The following is a 24,643-nucleotide window of genomic DNA, read 5'->3' on the forward strand; positions in this document are numbered from 1 at the left end:
AGTAGTCAAAGTTCACATTGGTGATCTTGGAACCTGTTCCTCTTTGCCTTCCTGGGAATTTTCTCCAGCTACATAACTGATAAAAGGACACAGGTTCCAGGAAGGGAATGTGGGGGGATTGAGTAGGGGCCTGGCCCTGCTCCACCTTGGGTTTCCATCTGCTGCCTCCCCTGCCCGTGGAGATCCAACCATCTCTGCCCCTGCAACTAGGATCCAGGTCACCACAGGTCTCAGAGCAGTGCCTCGGCTGAGTGCTTATGGGTGTGGCCAACAGCCTTGGGAGCCTCCCCAGCTGGCTTCTTCTTTCCAGAGCTATGCCCTCTTCTCAGTTTCCTTCCTATTTTAAAATTGTTTTTCCTAAGTCATCACCCATATCTGTTACTCTGGGAAGCATAGTGAGACAGATTGTCCTTGATCAGGGAGCGGGGTTCTCACCCATGGCCAACCAGCCACACCCCCTCCCTTATACCCTCATTCCAATCACTACTCTCAGATGGTCCTTATCACCTCTGGGTATTGGCAAGGGCCACCTCCTCCTAGCTGGCCTCCTAGCCTGCAGTCTTGGTAGGACATCTTCCTTCAAACCTGGGCCTAGAACCACCCTTTCTGTGGAGACTTCTCATCTTGTTTCTTCCCTCTTTTGGAATTCCCTGGCCTGGGACCTACCTTGCTTTCTGTGCCTAGCAGACAGCATCATAATGCTTTTTCAGGGGCAGCCTCCCTAACACCAAGTGCTGCCTGAGGGCAGCATGTCTTCTGCCTTCTTCTCCCCCCAGTGCCTGGCACAGGAGTGGGCACAGAGCTGGTGTTTGACAAGTGTTTTGCAAATCTACGTTCCATTGATTGAGTTTTCGAGGTCTTTGCCAAGAGGGTGCAGCTGTGCCTGGGGCTCACTCGGATGCTGCTGAAACTGACAAGAACCAGAGGGTCGGTTGTCTCCCTCTTGGTGCCACCACCCAAGGGCTGGGTGTCCCTGGCCACCACCATCTTTATCGCCCTCATCGTCACTGAGATTTACCGAACACTTGCCCTGTACCCTGTCCTGTGAGGCCTTTTGGTAAGGTCGCTCTTTTGATCCTCGCCACAACCCTGCTTTGGAGGGACAATTGAGGCCTACTCACATTCAAGTCTTAAGTTCAATGATAGCTTGACGTGGGCACGCTGGTTAGAAACAGAAGCTGGCACTGGGACTGCCGGGGTGCGATGGGGCCTGGTGGACCAGGGGGAGACCCCTCTGTGGGAGTGGTGACCCAGGACACTGCGGGGGCAGAAAGGCCACCTGGAATAACGCCCACTCCTCCCAGGTCTGTGTGGGTTGGGCCCATGGGGATGCCAGGTTGGCTGGGGGCTCCTCGGGGTCCCAGCCAATTGGCTAACGGAAAAGCCCGTTTCATCAGGGCCCGCCCTGGGCCCCACCTCTGTGTCGCTTTGAGCTCCCTGGAGAGGCCGCCTTGGCCCAGGGGAGCAGACAGAAGCCCGGGAGCGCCCTGCACCTGTGCCCGCCTCTGGGCACCTCTCAGAGCCAGGGCTACCAAGGGGTCCCGTCACTCCCAAATCTGCGTCCTCAGAGAGTCTCGTCCTCCTGGGCCTGCCGCGATTCCTCGGGGTGGTCACAATGAGTCAGGGAGAGTCGGTGAAAGAGGGGTCCGGGACCAGGCCCTCCGGCCTGACGGGGACACCGGGTCACTCTGTGAGTTTGAACAGCTACCTGCCCCTCTGGGTCTCAGTTTCCTCACTATGAAATGAGGGGCAGGGCTAAAGGCCGGCCCCACCTCCGTACCAAGGCTCCCGAGTTCAGTCCTTCGCCACCAACTCAGGCACCGAGAAGGCAGTGGGCCTAGGTCAAGGATAGGGGAAAGTGTGTGACCCCGAGTCAATGGGGAGAAACCCAGGTATGGGGACGTGCTCGGGACATTTGCAAACGTTCCATTCCCAAATAAGCCCCTGAAAGTGGCCGCCGCAGGAGATAGATAGACTCCGAGCAGACAGATGCACCAGTGAGTTTTATTGGTGTGAACACAGCAGCCACGTTGCCTCGGAGCCTAGCAAGGCGTGAGGGTGAGCAGCGTGTCTTCCCGCACTGTGTCTTCGCTACAGAAATTGTACCTGGGGACAAAAGGAAACTTTGTAAGCGTTTGGGCCACTTTAGAAAAAGGAGGGTGGTTTTTCTTTCTTAAGGGGTTAACCCCAGGTCACAGCTGATGAGTGATTCAAGAGGAAGGGGGGGAGGAGGAGGGGGACAGTAGGGCTGGAGCTGCAATCAGCGCCTGCAAAACTTGCCTCCTGGAGGCTCTAGGACAATGTCTGCTGTGGGTCTGGAGTGTCACACAGGATGGTGGCCTCTGAAGGCAGGGCCTCTCACTCTCTTGTCCCCACAGGCACGTGGCGGCCTCCATAGGCTCAGCAGCTGGAAGGGGACAGCGGCCACTACGCCCTGAGCACTTCTCATCTGCAGCCAATTCTGCTGCATAATTCACTTGCACAAACTTCGTCCTCACCACACATGTGCGAGGGTGTGTGATTATTAGTCCTACATTACAGGAGAGGAAACTGAGGCACAGAGAGCTCCCCATTAATCAGCAGAATAACAAAGATGCAAATACAGGTCCAGCTGATGCCAGAGTCTGTATTTTCCATGGTAGGATCACATTTCAAACCTTCCTTCACCTTGTCGTCCAGCTCTGGAGTGGAGGGACCAGGCGTTCCTCCCTGGAGTTCCTCATGACCTTGCCCTTCCATGTTTGAGTGCTTTGGGGCTAGTTATCTGAGGACTCTGAGCAATGATGTAATAACTGGGAAGCTAAGGCAAATCAAGATTTTGGTCCAAGCTCTTTTTGGAATCCTCTCATATTTTTTAGTAACCTCGTTGGGGTTTTAATTCCTACTGAACAACCTGCCCACTAGGATTCCCTCCAATGACACAGCATCAAAAAAGAAAGGCAAGGCCTGGTGTGGTGGCTCACACCTGTAATCCCAGCACTTTGGGAGGCTGAGGCAGGTGGATCACTTGGAGGCCAGGAGTTTGAGACCATCATGGCCAACACGGTGAGACACTGTCTCTACTAAAAATACAAAAATTAGCCAGGCATGGTGACTCATACCTGTAATGCCAGCTACTCGGGAGGCTGAGGCCCAAAAATCTCTTGAACCCAGGAGATGGAGGTTGCAGTGAGTTGAGGCTGCATCACCACACTCCAGCCTGGGCAACAGAGTGAGACTCCATCTCAAAAAATAAATAAATAAATAAATAAAAAAGAGAGAGAAAGGCAACACTCTTCATTTGTAGAAGAGGGCTCCCTCCTCTGACTGTTGAGAATCCCATGACAAGAATGCAACATCCCATGACGGCAAATGTAAAAGGTCTTAGAATAAACAAAAACAAAAAAATGCAGATGTAAGCGGTTATTAAGGGTTGTTCAAGAACCACGGACTTCTCTCAGGCCTCGCCACCTGTGAGCTCGGAAGTTTTGCCCCATTCCTCACTTGTCTTCCTTGGCCCCTTTCCACCTTCTCTTTCATGTTTCATTTATTCTTCCATGAAGCCTTAACCCGGCATTGGAGACTTCCAATCATATTCCCGGCACTTGTGCCCCGTCGCCCCTCATGCACCTGCACTGTTGCCCTGCCCCTGTGCCCTTCCTCCCTCCTCCTTCCTGCTTCATCTCAAGAGCTGCCCGTCCTTCCATCACAGCCTCCCTGGGCCTCTGCTTTCCTCCTTGGCCACTCTCCCTCTGAGCCTCTCCCGGGAGTTCTTTATTCCATCATTTGACCTTTCCTGTGAACGATAAGTCTGATTTTTCTCAACAGCTAAACTGCAAGCCCCTTGAGTATAGGCTCTGTCATTACATTCCTTACTATTTGCGAGGCCATATAATAGGTACTTAGTAAAGTCGTTTGCAAGGGTACATTTATGATAGGTACTTAATAAAGAAAGAGAGGGGGACAGGGAGAAATAAGGAGGGGGAGGGCTGCCTTTCTCTTTGGATACTGTGCCATTGTAGGGAATCCTGGTTGGCAGGTTCCTTAGTGGGAAGTAGGAATTGAAACCCCAATGAGGTTACTAAAAAATATGAGGGGATTCTGAGAAAAGCTTGGACGAAAATCTTGATTTCCTTTAGCTTCCCAATTATTATTATTATTATTAAATGTTACCGGCCATTTTCCTAACAGGAAAATATTTGAGTAATTCAACTAATTCAATGTTTTTATTCCTCGAACTAGTTTAAGAGATTTGAAGCTGGTTTTGACTTTCCTCTGCTTAAAACATCTGATGTCTCATATCCAGATGCTCTTAAGAAAGAGCCTCTCTGGAGCAGACAGCTAGGGGAGCTGCACTCAGCCACTGGAAGGCAGGTGACAGCTGATGGGCTCAGGGCCTCAGGTGTAGCCTCAAGTACATTGTATTCTATTTGCAGAAAGTTCAGGAAGCCTCAGCCTTTGCTTAGAAAACCTGGAAGATGCCATGCCCTGGCTGATTTGGCCTCATATGTCTTACCTATGAGCAAGTCATCTCCTGGGAATGCCTCTTATTTTTAAGATTCTAAAGATGCCACCACCTGGCATGTGTTTAACCACATAGTCCAGGAACCAGGCCATGGCATGCTTGCAAATGGAGCCCGGGGGAGCTGAATTTAAGAGGCTGAGTATCCTCCAATGGGGTCAGGGAGGAAAGGACTTGGCTGTACCTCCAGCCTGCACAGGGCTGCCCACCAGCCCAGTCCAACCTCCTCAGCACTATACACTAGCTTATAAGGCCTCCTGGTTCCACTGACCACCTGGTGGGGCCAGCCTCTTTATTCTCCTTGCCTCATGGGGATAGGGAGAACCTCACTGGGTCATCCAGTTCAAGGAGACCCAGATGTGAGTCAGCCCCCATTCTACTCTGCTACCCCACCCTCCCCACCTGGGGAAGTGACAATCTCTGGAACCTGAACTCGGTGACTTCACCTAATTCCAAACTTCAAGAGCATCAGTGTCTGAGAGCCCAGGATCTCCTTCCCACAAAGCCACATGTTCTACTGGCCAGAGATGGGGTCTGAGGTTTGAGAGGCAATTGTTCTGCCCTCTGAGGTCACCACTCCAACTTTCCTCCAGCTGTCCCTTTTCTCTACCCAGAGCCCTGTTCTTATTCAGGCCCAAAGCCAGGGAGATCACAGGTCAGGATCCCACAAGCATTGCAAACCTAGTGCTTTCTTGTCCTATATAAAATTTTATGTTTTCCTAAAACCAATTTATTTTTTGTTTTATTATCCTGAAATATGATTGGTCTTCTCCTCTTTCAAGTATAGCTATTCACTAGCCCACACTTACAAACTTATACCCTTCAGAAAGGATTTCTTGTTCTCTTTCTTGTATTTCCTCATTTTACCTTGAAAGTACAGTCTTTTCTTCTGTATTCCCACAGGCAGTGCTGAAAACACCCAATAGGTGAATAATTTAACTCAAGACCTGAGAATCAATATTGTCAAAATTGACCTTATATAGCAAAATCTGGGCCTGTTGGGTATAGATTTTCTCGAATCTATATATTGCAATAAGGTGCATCCAACAGAAACATTTAATGCTCTTTGTCAGTTGCTTGTCTGGGGAGAAGAGGCCACAGACGGGTAAATTTTTCTTGGGTTTTCTTGCTTCACCACACCTAACTTTCTAGGATGGGTTTTCATTGTAACATGAATCTCTATAAACATTTTTAGACACAAGCCAGCAAAGATACATACACTGTCTTCTCTTCTCCCTTTTGCACAGTGATCTTGGCAGCGCCCACTTTGGGGAAGGTTGGATTGATCACATTGTTATTCCAAAGAAACTTGACTTTCTCAATTTTTCCAACATCCAGCTTTGCATCAAACTCGTGGGAATGGGTCGAGCCTGGTTTGAGAATCCCCCTTGAAATAGAGACACAGAAACATTCCTGTTCATGGAAATGAATTCTAATAACCATACAAGGTCAGGCTGCTGTTTTCTATTCTAGGTTAACAAGACTTTTTCTGAATTAATTTCCAAATAAAGAATGGAGAAATGGAAAAGCCAGCTATATGTTAGCACCTCAAACTAGGGTTTTTAAAACTCAAGTTAATTTCTCCTTGAAGCTTTCTTATAGAAAAGGAATAGTGGGGGCGGAGGGAGGATTGGGAAGGGATAGCATTAGGAGAAATACCTAATGCAGATGACAGGGTGACGGCATGTGTATACCTATGTAACAAACTTGCATGATCTGCACATGTACCCAGAACTTAAAGTATAATTAAAAAAAAGAAAATAAAATAGAATTCCTACATATTATTTTATATTTTTGGGAAGAATTATTTGTAACAAATTAGCCATATAATATGGCACAATAACCATGTGTTATTGTACTAATCAGACAAAAGGATGTCTGAAGTAATATTAAATTTATGTTTTAAAAAATCATCTATTAAGAGAGAAAGAGGCCAGGTGCAGCGGCTCATGTCTATAATCCCAACACTTTGGGAGGCCGAGGTGGGCAGGTTGCTTGAAGTCAGAAGTTGGAGACCAGCCTGGCCAACATGAGGAAGCCCCATCTCTACTAAAAATACAAAAAAATCAACTGGGTGTGGTGGCACATGCCTGTAATCTCAGCTACTTGGGAGGCTGAGACACGAGAATCACTTGAACCTGGGAGGCAGAGGTTGCAGTGATTTGAGATTGTGCCACTGCACTCCAGCTTGGGTGATAGAGTGAGACTCTGTCTCAAAACAAACAAACAAACAAAAAATGCCTAGGTTTACAATAGTGAAAAGAAAAATGATTGGAAGTCTGCAATTAACTTTAGGACATAAAGTAATATAGACATGCATTGCTTAACAATGGAGATATGTTCTGAGAAATGTGTCCTTAGGTGATTTCATCATTATGTGTGTGAACATTATAACATGTATTCACACAAACATAGACTGCACAGCCTACTACACACCTAGGCTGGATGGTACAGCCTATTGCTCCTAGGTTACAAACCTGTACTACACGGTATGTACTGAGTTCTGCAGACAATTGGAACACAATGGTAAGTATTTGTGAATCTAAACACCCAAACATACAAAAGGTACATAAAAATACGGTATTACAAACTTTTAGGGCAACTGTTGTATATGCGGTCCGTCAATTAAAATGTTGCTATATGTTGTATGACTATAATTTAAAAACCATAGGCATCTAAAGAGATGATAAGCATTCAAATTAAGTGTGTGGTTTGAAGGCCGTGGATATCATCAAATGAGATGTGGTGCTAAATAGGAAATTACCTGAAGACATCGTACTGGTGAGTGTTTCCCTTATCTCCAAACAAAGCAACTTTGATCTGACCAGTGGCTGTTTTTCCAGACAATGTGACGGAAACTCCATATCTCCAGCCTGCACAGGAGATGGAAGAGTTCAATTTATTCACATACAAAATAGGTAGCCTACATCCCAGATTTGTCTCCTTCTCTTACACTGAGGCATCAAAGCACAAGAAATTCTTTTTTTTTAAAAAAAATATTATTTGTTTTGAGATGGAGTCTTGCTCTGTCACCCAGGCTGGAGTGCAGTGGTGCAGTCCTGGCTCACTGCAACCGCTGCCTCCCGGGTTCTAGCTATTCTTCTGCCTCAGCCTCCCTAGTAGCTGGGACTACAGGCATGCACCACCATGCCTGGCTAATTTTTGTATTTTTAGTAGAGACAGTGTTTCACCATGTTGGGCAGGCTGATCTCAAACCCCTGACCTTAAGTGATCTGCCTGCGTCAGCCTCCTAAAGTGCTGGGAACACAGGCATGAGCCATCATGCCCAGCCAAAGTATAAGAAATTCTATTTGTTAATCTAGAAATCAAACAAGACCTTAAGGAGAAGTATGTATTCAGCAGTATCCCCCTCCAGAACTGCACTGCCCAGTAAGGAGTTCACTAGCCTCATGTGGCTGCTTACATTTAAATCCAAATTAAATAAAATTAAAAATTTAGTTTTTCAAACTCATTAGCTGTGTTGTAAATGTTAAACTGCTTCATGACACTAATGGCTACACAGAATATGCCCCTCATTATAGAAAGTTCTGTTGGCCAGTTCTGTCCCAGAATGGCAGTACAGTGAGCTAAGGTGAAGAGAGAAGGAATGGGGGCTTGTCTCCACATTTGGGAAGGTAGCTCAGGAGTGCAGCCTGGCAAGCACCTCGAGGGTGAGGGTGTTTGTGTCCATTTCTAAGATAATCAAAATGTACCCACAAATATTTCAGGTTAAAAGCAAGCCCCTCATTTGCAACAGAACCTATATGCTCTCTTCATATGGGCAGGTAGTCAAAAAGCAACTTACGAGTGAAATTGCTAGCTTCTCCTGTGTTCAAGAAGAATTTCTGCTGCTCTCCACTTGTCTTGCCAGCAAATTTATCAGCATAGTGACCCATCTGTGGGCACCCTTGATCTGGACAGGGGAAGCACTTGTCCTAATGAGAAGAGATGGATGAGACTGTAAGGAGAATTTGTCTTTTTATGATTGATATATCTGAGGGAGCAGACACTCAATTTTCCTACAGCTTGAGTGTTCTCCTTTGTAACAGCAAGGGGGTTGGAGCAGATGATCTCTAAATTACCTTCATCTAGGTCAGGGTTCCCAACTCTTAGGCACAACATATTAGAATTATTTGAGGAGCTTTAAAAAATACTGATGCTCAGGAACTAGTTTAGATCAATTATACCTTCCGTGAGTGGTGAGGCAGTGAATGATAAGTAGCCAACTCTCTGGGACAATCAACCTGGATTGTAGTGCTTACCAATTTCAGTGGTGTAAATACTCTATGGCCAATTTCAGGCTACCAACATGATGTCTCTGAATGTGGGGTTGGGAAGGGGTACTCACACTGGCTCTTGTGAGCCAGAATAGGCAGGCTCTAGCCTGTCATTCTTCCATCTCTCCCCTTGTTGCCAGCCTGGCATGTAGGACCCCAGCATCCACCTTGCTTTTCTCTCTGGTGTGAATTATTCTCTATACATTCTTCTACTCTTGCTCTGACCTTGCCAGAAATGTGTATTCCTCTGTTTTCTAAAGTCTATCATTTTAAAGCCAGATTCAGAGGTTGCCTCCTGCAGGAAGCCTTTCTATATCATTGAATTGACTGCTCTTTCTCTCTGGTTTTCCAGTTTTCCTCTGCTACATGACTCATCTCATCTAAAATTTTAGCCACCTGCTTCTTAAGATTGTTTACTTTTTTTCCTCTTCCACTCCACAGGACCATGAACCCTGAGGAACAGTGCAAAACACGTGGTGAGAAGGCACTGCAAATCCCAAACACAGCAGGACAACAGTCCCGCAGTGGGGTGATGCCCATTGCTCAAGGCAGGACAATAGCTTACAGCCTCAAAGAACTTGTAGGAAGCACAGGGGTATGCAGCAAAGCCATCGGGGCTGAGGATGCTTTCCAAGTAATACTTGTAGCTTCTTAGGTGATTGCAAGCCACAAAGTCCCGGGTTCCTGGGAAAACAAATAAGAAAATCTGAACAGGTGATTGGGGGTTTGGAACAGCTTCTCTGCCTCTCTCCCCAAGTGGGATGGTTCCAAAGTAGGACCATATTTTCCAAAACTTAAGATAAATCCCAAATTCAGCCACAATAATGACAATTAACATAGAGGGTGCTTTCCGTGTACCGGGAAATGTTCTGATCACTTTATATGCCTTGCCTGTGTAGTCCTCACCCTTCTTAGGAGGTGAGTACCTTATCATCCCTATTTACATCCACACATTATCATCTCATCCTTATTTTACAGAAAGAACTACAGATTATAGCCTCAGATTTACAGTTTAGCTAATAGGTGGGAAAACTGGTAATTAAACCCACACCCATTTGGTCTTGAGCCCATCCCTCTAGCCTTTGTGCCATCTTATGTCCCAGGCACCATGCTGGAGGTCCTCAAAGACAAGGCCAGATGTGACATGACCAAGCCAATGCAAGGACATTTTCATGCAGCAGTTACACAAATGAAAAGAAGGGCTGGGCTGGACGCGGTGGCTTATGCCTATAATCCCAGCACTTTGTGAGACCAAAGTGGGCAGATCACGAGGTCAGGAGATTGAGACCATCCTGGTCATGGTGAAACTACATCTTTACTAAAATACCAAAAAACAAACAAACAAACAAAAAACATTAGCCGGGCATAGTGGCACATGCCTGTAATCCCAGCTCTTCAGGAGGCTGAGGTAGGGAATTGCTTGAACCCAGGAGATGGTGGTTGCAGTGAGCTGAGATTGTGCCACTGCACTCCAGCCTAGTGACAGAGCAAGATTCCATCTCAAAAAAAAAAAAGGACTGCATAACTTTAGGTGGTTTTGTATGAGCATCACTCTCATAGTGTCTTGATTTTCTTTACAACCTTTCTTGGCTCCCTGCAACTCCTATCAAGTGACAAATGTCACATTATACCTTTGAGACCTGGCCTGAGCTCCCTGGGCCATTTCTGATGAGGAGTTTAGGTTGCCCTATGCACATAAACCCTCATAAGGCTGTGAAAGACAAACTGCATATCTGCATATGTCATCATTCTTTTTTTTTTTTTTTTAAATGGAGTTTTGCTCTTGTTGCCCAGCCTGGGTGCAATGGCATGGTCTCGGCTCACTGCAACCTCCGCCTCCCAGGTTCAAGTGATTCTCCTGCCTCAGCCTCCTGAGTAGCTGGGATTATAGGCACGTGCCACCATGCCTGGCTAATTTTTGTATTTTTAGTAGAGACGGGGTTTTACCATGTTGGTCAGGCTGGTCTCGAACTCTTGACCTCAAGTGATCTGCCCACTTTGGCCTCACAAAGTGCTGGGGTTACAGGTGTGAACCATTGCACCCGGCCTGTCCTCATTCTTTTTTTTTTTTTTTTTGGAGTTTCGCTCTTGTTACCCAGTCTAGAGTGCTATGGCACGATCTCGGCTCACCGCAACCTCCGCCTCCCAGGTTCAGGCAATTCTCCTGCCCCAGCCTCCTGAGTCGCTGGGATTACAGGCACGCGCCACCATGCCCAGCTAATTTTTTGTATTTTTAGTAGAGACAGGGTTTCACCATGCTGACCGGGATGGTCTCGATCTCTTGACCTCGTGATCCACCCGCCTCGGCCTCCCACAGTGCTGGGATTACAGGCTTGAGCCACCGCGCCCGGCCCCTCATTCTTAATATTTGCTTTGATGGCATCCATTTATGCCAAGCCATTTTGAAGAAATTCAATAAAAATCTTTACTTATTAAATTTGTTCAGACTACTAAGGGTATTTTCCTGTGTGGCACCACATGACAAGTATGGATGAAAATGTAACCTGTCTATTGTCCTTTTGGCCTCATTAGATACAGAATCCGAGCTGTATCTGCAGGATGCTCTTTCTTCCCTAGTGCACTAACTCAACAATAAAGAATAACCACCTCTGATAGCAGTCTCCCATCTCACCTTCCTTGCCTGTGATTGCTGCTCATTCCAACTCAACATGGGTGAGCAATGGATCTCATTGTGCAAATAGGCTTGCTGTGGAAACCATTGGGAATATTTTCATTCTAGCTACTGAAGGGGAGCTGATTACATCATTTTGAACCTTATCACTGACTCCCAAGAGAGAATTTGTAGCAAAAATCTCTTAGTTATAGTCAGGATGTTGCTCCTATGGTATTTCCTTGCTCTATTAGGTAACTACCAATTGATTGTTGGAGCCACAGCTTTGAGCAACAGTTTTATCATTCTTCATTGCTTATACACAGCAGGACATCCATAGCAATGTTTTAAGGAAGCACAAAAGCAGTAAAGCTGAGATACAGCAAATAATATGCAGCTACATTTTTCTGAAATAATGCCCAGAAGAGGGAATTGTATATTGCTAAAGACAGTTTCATTTTTATTCTTACGATTTGCTATAGAAAGGTATTGCTCACTCCAGGAAAGCGCCGTCCTGCTCCCCTCACCCCACCATGACTTTACCTGCCCAGATGCCATCGAGGTCCACGATCTGAGACAGGGCATTCTTCTTGCATCCTGGCATGTTCTCTCCTCCATTGGGGAAGAAGTCAAGATGACCCATCTGTTGGTTTGTTCCAAAACCTGAAATGTTCAGAACAGCAATGAGATTTTTGTCATGCAGGACTCTCATGCTTAAACACAATTGTGTATGCTCACAGCTGGAGTATCATGAGTCTCACCCAAGAATGGGACCAGGGGAGCTGCATCCGTGTGAATCACATCAACAAAGTCAGCATCAGAAGGATCAAGTCGCACCTCTTCAGGAGTACCCTCAAAACTTGCTTCTACAGGATCCAACCCTAAAAGAGATGATCAGCACTGCAGAACACCAGACCTGACTGTAGGTGTCAGCAACACCGAGGTGTACAGCTGCCCAGGCTATGCCCTGCCCAACCCAAGTGGTACCAATCCCTGGAATTGTGCAGTCCCATGGCCCTGGGTGCTGAATATGAGGACACAGAGTCTGAATCTGGCTTATTACAAAAGGGTTCCCAGTGGCATGGATGGAGGAGGGCAGATGAGCAAAGAAATTTAGATTTTGTTAAAGCAAGGATTTTTTTCCACACCAGAGTCTCCCATTTACTTGTATATCCTTCTTCTTCAACAGCCTCTTTCTCTCCCCAGATTTGTAGAAAGAAAGGGGTGAAGCAATGTGATATCATAGATAAGAACACAGGTTTTGGGTCTAGGTTGCCTGGCTCCAAATTCCTACTCAGCTGCTATTGGGGCAAGATGCATTACCTTAAGCAGGTCACTTTACCTTTTTGTGCTTCGGGTTGCTCATTTTATAAAATAGGGTAATAATGGCGTCTATTTGATTTCGTTGTTATAGATTAAATGAGTTAATATGCACTTAGCACAATGCCTGGCATACAGTCATGGGTGTATATGTAAGACATTAATAATTATTATTTTTCACAGTATTTCCTTCTTAGCAGGGATCCTGGATTTGTTAATAGTTTTTGAAGGCTTGGTTAGAGCAGCTGATAAAATGGGAATGTGAATGTAGTTGCCAGCTGAACACAAAAGGGAGATTTTTTTTTTATAAAGAGTTGCTTAAGCCAAACATCAGGAAAACCAAGTCTGGATGTCGGTTCTCCCATTGACAAGTCGTGTGGCTTTGGGCAAGTTATTTGCATCCCTGAGTCTTTTTCTTTAGTTATGAGAATTTTATGAGAAAATATAAAGCATTTTGTGCAGTATTTGGGATAAGGAGGCACTTAATCTATGCTTACTATAATGATTATAATAGCATTGTGATTATCATCATATTATGTAGATATACCTTGTTGTTATAATTCAAATGCTTTGATTGGGTTAAAAGAATGCTTTTGGTCATAATGGAGACTGAGGTTTCTTCTATTAGTAGAAGCAGTGGGAAACAATTTTTATGTTCTATTCTGCCTTTTATTTCAAAGAGAAGGGGGAAAAGAGTGGCAATATAGATCCTCCTGGATTATGTTTAGCTCGGGTTCATACTAGCCTCACTCTGCATTTTCCTGGGTGTCCAGTCCTGCTGAGCGACCAACACCACCAGAAAACTGGGACCTAGAGAGGCGGGGTTAGGATGGAGGTGGAAGAAGCAAAGGGGAACAAAATCACCCTTCCCTTGCCGTGAAGGTGGTGCATGAGCTTCTTGGGGGCTCCCTAAAATGTTCTGTGCAGGCTCCAAGCAGCTCTACCACAGCCAAGGGGGATAGTCTTCTTCAGGGGAGCTCTGAACTGGATTACATTCTTGTGACCTCATTGTGGGGTTTCTGGGGACAAACTGGGGTCCTGCCCCTGGGGCCTTACCTGTAATCCTGCTCAGGCCTGGAGTCCTGCTCCCTGCCTCTCCAGCCACATGGGCTCCCAGGCTGTGGCCGATGAGGTGAACATTGGAAGGTGGGTAGCTGTACTTTGTCTAGAGAGGGGAGATTGTATTTTCAGGACATTTTTGTGCTGTGGTTTTTTAAAAATGGCAACCTGATGGATATTACGCCTCTGCTGAAAACCTTCCATACTTCTTGTTGCCTTCAGGATCAAGCCCAAACTCATTTTGAAGGCCTCAGAGCTCCTAAATCCTCATCTATTTTTCTAGACTCTTCAGTCAAACCCTAGTTGAACATTCAGACCCTCAAATACATCAGAGTCTCTCATCTCTGGGCCTGGTTTGTTCTTCTATTCCTGTTGTTGTCTATCCCCCAAGCACTTGCCAGCTAACATCGACAGACTAGCCTTCAGCTCTCAACGTAGATGGGCCTTCCTTGGGAGCCCTCCTTAATCACTTTCCCTGCCCCACCTGTGTGGATTAGCTGCCTTCCATGTGTTCCTGTAAAGCTCATACTCTCCCATCAGAACCCACCAGTAAATCACACTGTACTGGCATTGCAATTCTTCACTGCAAGCTCCTTGAGGGCCTGGGACCTCATGTGTCTTCTTTACCTCCTCACACTCTCCTGACATTGTGCTCCAAAAATACTGGTGAACAAGGAAATCAAATAGAGCTCTGAGGTATTCGTACATGTTGAGCTCAGAGACATTCACCCAAAGGCACTTCCTTTATTGGTCAACCATACTTCTTGTACAAATACCATGAGTTTTGATATCTACAGGAGTGCAGAAGTTGGTTCTTTTGTTGGCCCTTTAACTATAAGACAGAAATGGCTGGTATAGACCCTTTAACTATAAGACAGAAATGGCAGGTCATTACCTGGAATAGAAAATAGTCACAAAGGATTAGCAGCTTAAAGAATTAAAGACTTAAAGAGTTAGCTAAAATGAAGTAGGGTAGGAAGAAACATCTACAATGATGGTGGCAGAAGGAATTCTCCAACATCAATGGCACCCACACCACCAGGCCAGCAGAGCTGGCACATGCCAATTGCACGTACTGCCTGTGGGCTCCCTGTGGCTCTCTCTGGCAATGCTGTGTTTCACCCCACACAGAGCCCACCTGGTATTGTGGGTGAATTCTGAAGCTAGGTGGTCTGGATCAAAAGACAGCTCTTCTATTCACTTGCTTTATGATTTTGGGGGCAAACTAGTTAAACTTTCTGGTCCTCAGTTTCTTTATCTGTAAATTGAAGACGATTTTTAAAGAAAAAAGCTTTCTAAGTGTTAGCAATTCTTATTTTTGCTTCCACTGGCATGTCATTACAAAGGCAAATTTCAGAGTTGTAGAAGTAATATCTGGATAGAAATATCAATTCTTTCTATTTCTTTAATCCATAACTCTCAGCTGCATCTCTGCCAAACAGAGACCAGCAGGCCATGCTTCCCTCCTCACCTAGGCCACCCAGCTGACTCACCGAAAGGATGTCAAGCATCTGGGCTACCTGGGCACCCACCACTCGCACGTTATTGGCGGCCTGTGTGTAGGTGGTTTGGGAGCCCTTCTTCCAGTCCACGCAGATGCAGTTCACCTCCTCCACCTCGAACAGGTTCTGGTGTTGGGGAGATAGCAAGTGTCATAATGGGAGCAGAGGAAACCTTATCCAGCCAGGGCTCAGAACTGGCTACTTCTCTCCTCTCCTAGCTAGGCCATGAGATACACTAGACTTTGTTAGGGAATGCTGTTGGGAATTAGGAGTTATCCTTCAGGGTGAATGCTATGAGAAAGGTAAATTGATTCCCTCTCCAGCTTGCAGATTAATTGAAAGCTGATCACTCTGTGGTTTCTTTCAACCAAATTCAGTAAGGTTGGTTAGGAAGGGACAAACAATTGCATCATGAAAAGAGTCCTATTTTGAAAAGGAAAAGCCTTAGGTGCGATCTCCAGTGGCCAGTGTCTAAATGACCTTAAGGATTTAACTGTGAGGAGTCCTTTCAGGCTCTTCACAATGCCCCAGCCTGCTGGGTATTTAATAAGCTGGAAAGTGGGAGAGAAGCTTTAGTATTTTCACAGTCAGGATGGCACAGTACTTCATGGAGGAGACACATGTAGATATTTGAAAAATAGAACTGCACTGATTTAAAGGAGATTGAAGAATTCTGGAAGGAAATGCCTTCTTGGATGTCAAAAGGGCTGATATATCTTTAGCATTCTGCCAGGCAGTACATAGGACCAGCTTGAATTTAAAATAATACTATAAATTTAAAATCCACTTGGAATCATTTCACCTATAGTATACAAATATGTGTGATCATGTGCACAGAGATACTAGGAGTTTTCTCCTCAGGACTTTTCCTCTTCTTCTTCTTCTTTCTTTTTTTTTTGAGACAGAGTCTCACTCTGTCACCCAGGCTGGACCAGAGTGCTATGGTGCCATCTCGGCTCACTGCAACCTCTGCCTCCCAGGTTCAAGTGATTCTCCTGCCTCAGCCTCCCGAGTAGCTGGGACTATAGGCTCCCGCCACCACACATGACTAATTTTTGTGTTAGTAGACATGGGATTTCACTATATCGGTCAGGCTGGTTTCGAACTCCTGACCTCAGGTGATCCACCTGCCTCTGCCTCCCAAAGTGCTGGGATTACAGGCGTGAGCGACTGCACCTGGCCAGGACTTTTATTTTCAAGCAATCCTGAGGAATCTTTCACAAGCCCCGAGAATCTGGGGTATAAAATGTATCAATAAGATGATTATTAATGACGGGACAGGAAAGGTGCCAAGAGTGAAATGCCTGGTAAACCAAGGCCAAATGTGGAGTGACTTTAATTTCCAGGGTTTGTAATTTTTCCTGTTGACGTTACCAATCAGTGTTATTAATGTACGTGTGGAAGCCAGGCTTCTGGGGTAAATTTCTAGGTGACAGAAAAATTGATTGAACTAGTCTCCACTTAAAGAGAAAGTATGACGGTATGTTGTGGCATATTGCACATGTGTGTGCATGTGTGTGTGCACGCCTATACGCAAGTTGTACACATTTCCATGTGTGCATGGAGGTCTGTATGTGTGCAAATGCGTGTATTCTTCTGTTGCTGTCCTTCTGACCTATATTACACGTAGGTGTACTTTCTCTTCTGTCATCGTAGTAACCCAGTCTTAGTTTCCTATGTCTTGATTAAATGGTCACTGTAACATATGTCAGCCTCTCAGGGATAGGGGATTGATTTGAACAAAAAAAATCCCTATAGTCTCTCATTTATGGAATACAAAGTATCTTCAGTAAAAATGGAAGCAGAAAAGATCTGCCCTTGGTTTAACCAGAAATTAGATAGTAGGAGTATTTTTCAAATAGCAAATGTAGTTGCTTCAGGGTGCAGATGTGGTGCAGAGACATGGAAAGGCATTTTAATTTCTGTGAAGAAAAACATTTTAATTGCATAAAGTTACCTAATATGTAAAACATTCTTGAGTGCATAAAGTGAGGTAGAGATGTTAGCAGGAAGTGGTGGCTGCAGCTGGCCTCAAGGATCAGAGCCAGCCCCTACCTTGCACATGTCTGTCAGCCAGCTCTCATCTCCTTTGTCTATGAAGCCGTGGATGATGAACCGGGTCTTTCTGTTCGTTTGAAAATTTGATGCCTCAATTGTTGATGGATCAGAGGGGAGGAGAATCTGTGACAAATACAGAAGTGCTGCATGTTTTTGCAGCCCAGCCCCACAGGCCTGTCTTTCTCCTTCATTTCTGCCTGTCCCAATGCCTGTATCTTTCAAAGCTTAGCAAAAAGCTACTTCTTCCATGAAGCCCACCCTGATCTCCCTTTACGTGCCCCAACTCTACAGGTGAGTAATTACTGCTTCCACTGGGTCTGGATTGCGGTTTGAGGTCGTATCTTCCCTGTGGTTTTTGTTAGATGGTAAGCTCTTTGCCCCAGACCAGAATCACACAGCAGCTAGAGGCTCTAGCAAATGTGAATCATTCATTCATTCAAGTCAATATTACTAAAGACCTGCTCTGTCTAGGCCTAGCCAGGTCTGGAAGACAGCTTGAGGGGTGGGGTGGGGCATGGTGGAGGAAGAGGGCACAGAGATATGGTATTCATGGTCTGCAGAATGGGCATAGCCCCTTGCCCAGTTACAGTGATGTTAAAATGACAGAGGTCTCACTTGAAAGGTGTTTGGGTTTTCGTTGGTGTACAGCAGGAAGCGGGTGCCGATCTTCTCAGGGCTCCAGGGCAGAATTTTCAGGGGCCTGATTGCTGTCCCAGCCCAGGGCTCGTTGTCAGAAAAGCACCCGAGGCCCTCATAGCAAATTTCTTTTCCTGCAGAGAAAGGATGAATCTGCTCAAGGATTTGCTCTCAAGGTGAGCTCTGGGGTGTCACTGCTGTCCGGGCCTGGTCACTCTTCTGTTCAGGGACAGTCTGAGTACAATGGATGCACCTATTTCAAACCCTCCCACTCTCTTCTTGACCCCAGTGCCCACCTACTGGCCTGGTATCAGTCCCGTTGAATCCCACAGGGACACCATTAGTGCCTTTGTTTAGGACCACCATCAAAACTGAAAAGTTCTAAGTCCCATTCCTAGCTCTTCTGATACATTTATTTGACTAATGTGATAATGGGCATTATCCTACTAGGTAGGTGTGGTGTTTCTTACCTTTGGCTGCTCCCAGCAGGAAAAGTGTGATTGTCCAGAAGATCAGCATCTACAATAAATTCAAACATAACTCAGTATCACCAGGCATTGCTGGAACAGTGAGCACCAACGCCCAGGACTTCAGCGCTGTTTGCCTCACCTGCATGTCACAGCAGGGGGAAATGAGGGGCAAAGGTGGCTTACCCTGTCTAATGTTCCAGGTGTTCCCTCCCACTGGATTGAGTATCTAGGGCTTTCACAAATATATATTCCAGCCTTATCATTTGGACACTACTTCAAGAAAACAACAGGTGATGATAGCCCATGCTGTGCCCGCTTAATAATTTAATCTGCCCAAACACACAAAACAAGATTAATAATAGCTGCCAAGTCTTCCCACAAGTCTGGAAAGATGACAGAATGCTTAGTAAAAGCAGGGAGTGAAGTCACTAACCTTGTATCTGTGTAACTATGCATGTACTTGTGAGCTGAATGGGCCCCCAATTTTCAATTTTCTATTTCATCACCAAATAGTTTACAAGTCTCAATAAAAACAAGGCAGCGAACCCTAATAACAAAGGATAGTATTTCTCACTTAGAAGAGATGAAAATGCCCACAAATAGCTGAAAGTAAAGATACATCTCTGATTAAGAAAACCTCTTCTCTTCTCTTCCCTCCTCTTCCTCCTCCTCCTCCTTCACCACTTCTTTTTCTTCTCTTCTTCTTCTTCTTCTTCTTCTTCTTCTTCTTCTTCTTCTTCTTCTTCTTCTTCTTCTTCTTCTTCTCTCTCTTCTTCCCCCCCTCCCTCCCTCCCTCCCTCCCTCTCTCTCTCTCTCTCTCTCTCAGACTAGCAATACCTAGGCATGTGAGCTTTGGAGAAAAATTCAACAGCCCCCACAGTAGCCTTTGACCACAGTTCTCCCATTAACTGCCTATTCCATTGCCTAAGAAATGAACCAATCCAAAATTCAACAGTTTAAAATAATAGCAATGATTGCATTATGTCACTACAATCTCAATAGTTGGGTTCAGGAGCCCGCAGAAGCCCATGCCACGTGTGCTGAGTTTCCCCAGGTCCTCTGAAGGTTACACACCTGCAGGTAATTCTTGGCTGCTGTGAGACCATCATGATACACCCAGAGACCTGTGCATCTGTGAGCAGCCCAGCCAGTTCACACAGCAAGGCAGATAAGCTCTCACACAAGGCAAACACCATGAGTACTTCCCCTTGCCAAGTCAAATATGCCTCAGTGTCAAAGTTCTCAATCCTGAATAACCAGAACACAAGAGTACAGGCCTAAAGGCTCCTGTTAGGAAAATGGAAAGGACTCCTGGAATCATAAAGAATAGCTGCCAACAGGGAAGCTTACCAAGTATGGTCAGAATTGCAAGCACCTTACACGTATTAGCTAATTAGCCTTAAAACAACCCCATAAGCCTCTCTTTATAAATGTGGAAACTGAGGCACAGAGAGATAAGGAAATTGCCTAAAAAGTCACACAATTAATGAGTGATGAGGTAAGATTTGAATTCAGGCAGTACAGAGTGAATAAGGAGTTGTTGAATATTCAGTTGTGCTGATCTAGTAATCAGCATTCTTCATTGGATGTCAACTGTGTAGAACAAGAGGGATACATAGAATGAGTCAAAAGGGAAAATGTGAAAACCCCCTTGGCCCCTGACCTGTTTCCTCCCCACTTCCAGTCTTCCCAGGATGGACAAACAGGTTAGACTTAGTGATGGATCGTGAAGGTGTTCACAGTTCTTCATCCCTTCCTCCTTTACCCACACCCTTTGCAATGTGATCTTGCAGCTCCTTCCATCAAGAAGTGGAGCTTATTTCTCTAACCCTTGAATCTGGGCTACATGTGGTATGACTTGATTTGGTCATTAAATGTGCTAACAGCAACATCTTTGAACAACTCAAAGCCAGCTGGCCCCCAAGTATGTAAAAGACTTAGTCAAGATTAGTGGCACTGCCTACTCAACCCATTCTAGCCACAGAGACATAAGTAAATCCAGCCAAGACCAGAAGAACCACCCAGCAAACTCAGATTTATGAGCACTGATAAATGCTTACTGCTTTGAGCCACTGAATTGGGGATAGTTATGCAGCAGTAGCTAACCAATACAGAAACCCAAGCTAGTCCTGGGATTCAGAGAGAGCAGTTCCTGTTGCACTCACTGTTACTGTTCTTCAGCACACAGCATCAGGTTCAAGCATACGCTTTCCTAAGACAATGAAGAAACTTCCTGCATCAGTCAATATACACTGTGCTAGAATGCACTGGCTCCTGTTTAAATGCTCCAGGGGATTTAATTAGACTAAGCCTCTAGCAAGGCTGAGGTTCAAGCTGCTTCTCCTTCAGAGGCTGTCAGAACAATTTATGCATTCCACACCAGATGGAAAGATTTCTGAGTGAAGCTTTCAAACAACAACAACTGGAATATTTTGAATGAACTTACATCCCAGTCAGTTTCAGGATTACAAATAAGGATTTATATACTTACAAATCTGTGAATCTCCTTTTGAAACTATGACTTCATTTCTACCAGACAACTCTCATGTACTCAAGATGTATGACTCATTGAAGGTTACAAAAGTAAAGAGTGAAGTCACCAGCTATATAATCTGTTACATACACGTGTGTAGATGTAACCCAAATATCTGCTTTTCTTCAGGCAATTAGCTCTGTCCTTGTTTGCTCCTTCAGTTTTAAGCTCAGAACATTTAAATACCTTACTTTGCAAGACAGAACAATCTTATAAATTCTGGGGGAATGATAGAATTGGGGTTAAGGAGGGTTCTTAGAGCCCCTTAATTTTAGAGAAATTTTTGTTCTGAGAAAGCTGGTTTTTAAATCTCTTCCAGAGCCTAGACTCAGACTATATTACATTGAACTATGTTTCTAAATATTCCATGAACTGGCAGACTCTCCCTCTGTGTGTTGTAATGGAAGTGGGGTACCAGATCTTGACTCATCATCAGTCAACTACAGACTTCTTTCTTTTTGTTTTATTAGGGATACTTGTTTGTGGGAAGTGAACTCTACTTCTGAGTTTCACCTAGACTTCTCAAAGTCCTTGATGACCATTGGTAGATCTCACCAAGGCCAGACAAACCCTGGTGTCATTTGGCCCCAAAGTCTGCACTCCCCTAGTCCTTGGTATTTCCAGAACAACCCCCAGCCTTCAGAATCTGGGTGCTGTGAAGGTCTGCAAACTTGAATAGTGATTAGATAAGGAAATAATCAGAACTTACTCTCCATGCAAGTTTCAAAATGGTAGATTTAAACCTAAAACTTGAGTGAAGCCACTTTTTGGGATGTTTGCTCATCCATGAGGAAGTCCTCATCATACAGCTGCCACGGAATTGGGTTTTTCTCTCCCCCCCCCCTTACTTGTGTCTCCAGTGCCTAGCAGAGTGCCTCACATATGGTAGGTGCTCAACACATGTTTGTTGAAGGTATGAATGCTTCCTCAAGGTCCATCCTAGTCTTGTCTCCTACAACTCTCCTCTCTGAATACTGCCCAGAAGACATAACGAACTGTGGAGTTTGCCAAACGCACTATACCCTCAAGCCATCATACTTTTGGACAAGTTGTTCCCTCTATGCCTACTTGCTGGCTTTATTTTGGCCTCCCCTGAACACAAAATCTGAAACAAGGGCTTGGGTACAGAAGGCTTATTTGGGAAGAGACCCCAGGAAGTGGGGAGAGTAAGGGAAGGAAGAAAGTGCTATTGGAGTTTGATTGTGCCAGGATCTCTGAAACACATACAGAATGTATCAGAATTATTCATGGAATGGGAGACTGAGCTACCACTTCTCCCCAGCTCCCACCTTCCCATCTTCTGGGTTGTGTGGGTTTCCCCGGAGGCATTATTAATCCTTCGCTTCCAGACCTCCTTTGTGCATGGGGCTGTGGCTTTGGAAAAGCCCTGGAGGCAGGAGTTGAGAGATAATAGGTTTGCTTGAGAGCAGGTACTATCAGTTTGTTATAGGCTGAATGTTTGTGCTCCCCTAAAATTCATATAGTGGAGCCATACACCTCCATGTAACTATATTTAGAGATGGGGCCTCTAAGGAAGTAATAAGGTTAAAGTAGGCCATAGGATTAAGTCCTGATCTAAGGATTAGTGTCCTTATAGGAAGAGACACCAGGGAATCTGGTGTCTACCTCTCTGTGAGCACTCATTGAGGAAAGGCCATGAGAGCACACAGCTAGAAGATAGCTGATAGAGTTTGGCTGTGTCCCCATCGAAATCTCATCTTGAATTGTAGCTCCCATAATTCCCATGTGTTGTGGGAGGGACCCAGTGGGAGACAATGGGGGCAGTTTCTCCTGTACTGTTCTTGTGGTAGTGAATAAGTCTCATGGGATCTGATGGTTTTATAAGGGGTTTCCCCTTTTGCTTGGCTCTCATTCACACTTGCCTGCCACCATGCCTTTCGTCTTCCATCATGTTTATGAGACCTCCCCAGTGACGTGGAACTGTGAATCCATTAAACCTCTTTTTCTTTATAAATCACTCAGTCTCAGGTACGTCATTATCAGCAGCATGAATGCAGACTAATACAGCTGCTAACTGCAAGCCAGGAGGAGAGGCCTTACCAGAAACTGACAAGGCTGACGCATGGATCTTGGACTTCCAGCTTCCAGAACTGTGAAATAATGAATGTCTGTCATTGAAGCTGCTCAGATTATTGTATTTTATTATGGCATCTTGAACTGACTAATATACAGTTTGAATCTTTTGGAATCCACAGGGACTTGGATTTTCTTTTTTTCTAATTTTTCTGTTTTAGAGACAGGGTCTTGCTCTGTTGCCTAGGCTGGAGTGTGATATTGCAGTCATAGCCTATGGGAGACTTGAACTCTTGGGCTCCAGTGATCCTTTGTCTCAATCTCCTTAGTCACTGGGATTACATGCACATCCACTGTGCATAGTCAGCTTCTCTCCTCTTCATTTCTTCTCTTTTTGTGAGCTGAGTAAGGAAAATCATTGGCTAAGCTGGTCAAGGGGATCTGAGTTAAAGCCACAACTTAACCAGTGGGCATGTGATATAGCTTGGTAATTTGTCCCTGCCAAAATCTCATGTTGAATTGTAATCTCCAACATTGGGGGTGGGTCCTGGTGGGAGGCGGCTGGATCATGGGGGAGGATCCCTCATGAATGATTTAGCGCCATCCTCTTGGTGCTGTCCTTGTGATAGTGAGTTCGTTCTTGCAAGATTTGGTTGTTTAAAAGTGTGTGGCACCTCCACTTTCTCCCTCTTGCTCCTGCTCCTGCCACGTGAGATGCCTGCTCCCCCTTCCCTTTCTGCCATGATTGGAAGGCTCCTGAGGCCTCCCTAGAAGCTGAGCAGATGCTTCCTGTACAGCCTGCAGAACTATAGGCCAATTAAACCCCTTTTCTTACAAATTACCCAGTTTCAGATATTTCTTTATAGCAACACAAGAGTGGCCTAATACAGCATAGATTGGGCCCTTAAGACATATTAGAGCAACAACAACAAAAAAATTAGACTCCCATGTTAGGATAAGCTGGTCACAGAATGGATTAGTTTGATACCAGGACAGCTGCTAGCCTTAAGAAAATGTCTGTGAGACAAGGAACACTGTAAAAACCTTACAGGACACAACTCTGTGGCATTTCCCTCCTAGACTTTTATCTCAGCTCTGAAGGCCCAAGACTCAAGTAAAAATGGGATCCTTAATTTCAAAAGAACTGAGAACACCACCTGGCTATGCCTGCCTTTTACATGTATAGGTATTAGACTTCAGCAGTTGCAAATACTTGCAAAAATGATAACATTTTACTGAAGATTATTTAGTAACTACAATGTGATTTAGTAATTACAAATTACAGTGTCCATAGGTGGAATGTTCCAGATGAGCAAGACTATTCCTTTAAGAAGTACACTTAAAAATAAGGGCTCCTGAATTTGGCACACCCAGGGCTGCCTATTTTGATTGATGTGAAGAAGCTTCTAAAATGATTTCAAAACATTCCCTATTACCTCTTTTAAAAAACTCTTTATAAAAGGCAAATGAAAAGCTTAAGCAACTAATTTTTTTGTAAAGCAATCTGCTAACCTTTTGCTTAGTTACTATTCTGCCCTGAAAGTTTAAAAAAAAAAAAAAAAAGCTGAACTGTTTATATTACAGTTAGCTCTCAGGTGAAGCAAATTTGCTTCTTTCTCAGAGCTATCCATATGGAGTCAAG

At 45.0% G+C, this 24,643-nt stretch overlaps 1 protein-coding gene across 1 annotated transcript; it reads right to left on the reverse strand.

Moving 5' to 3' along the window:
- Positions 1-1,984: 1,984 nt before the first annotated feature.
- On the reverse strand, positions 1,985-18,652 carry PNLIPRP1 (pancreatic lipase related protein 1). Its single transcript, XM_017543799.2, has 13 exons — positions 18,618-18,652; positions 18,435-18,483; positions 17,944-18,098; positions 17,326-17,451; positions 15,262-15,396; positions 13,766-13,874; positions 12,151-12,270; positions 11,933-12,052; positions 9,344-9,462; positions 8,307-8,436; positions 7,266-7,374; positions 5,721-5,888; positions 1,985-2,106 (listed from the first exon to the last, which is right to left on the reverse strand). The coding sequence occupies exons 2-13, from the start codon at positions 18,481-18,483 to the stop codon at positions 2,043-2,045; spliced, it is 1,404 nt and encodes a 467-aa protein (XP_017399288.1). The 5' UTR covers positions 18,618-18,652; the 3' UTR covers positions 1,985-2,042.
- Between the last annotated feature and the right edge of the window lie 5,991 nt (positions 18,653-24,643).

Source organism: Cebus imitator, unplaced genomic scaffold (assembly GCF_001604975.1).
Source record: "Cebus imitator isolate Cc_AM_T3 unplaced genomic scaffold, Cebus_imitator-1.0 Scaffold161, whole genome shotgun sequence".
NCBI classification, from domain to species: Eukaryota; Metazoa; Chordata; class Mammalia; order Primates; family Cebidae; genus Cebus; species Cebus imitator.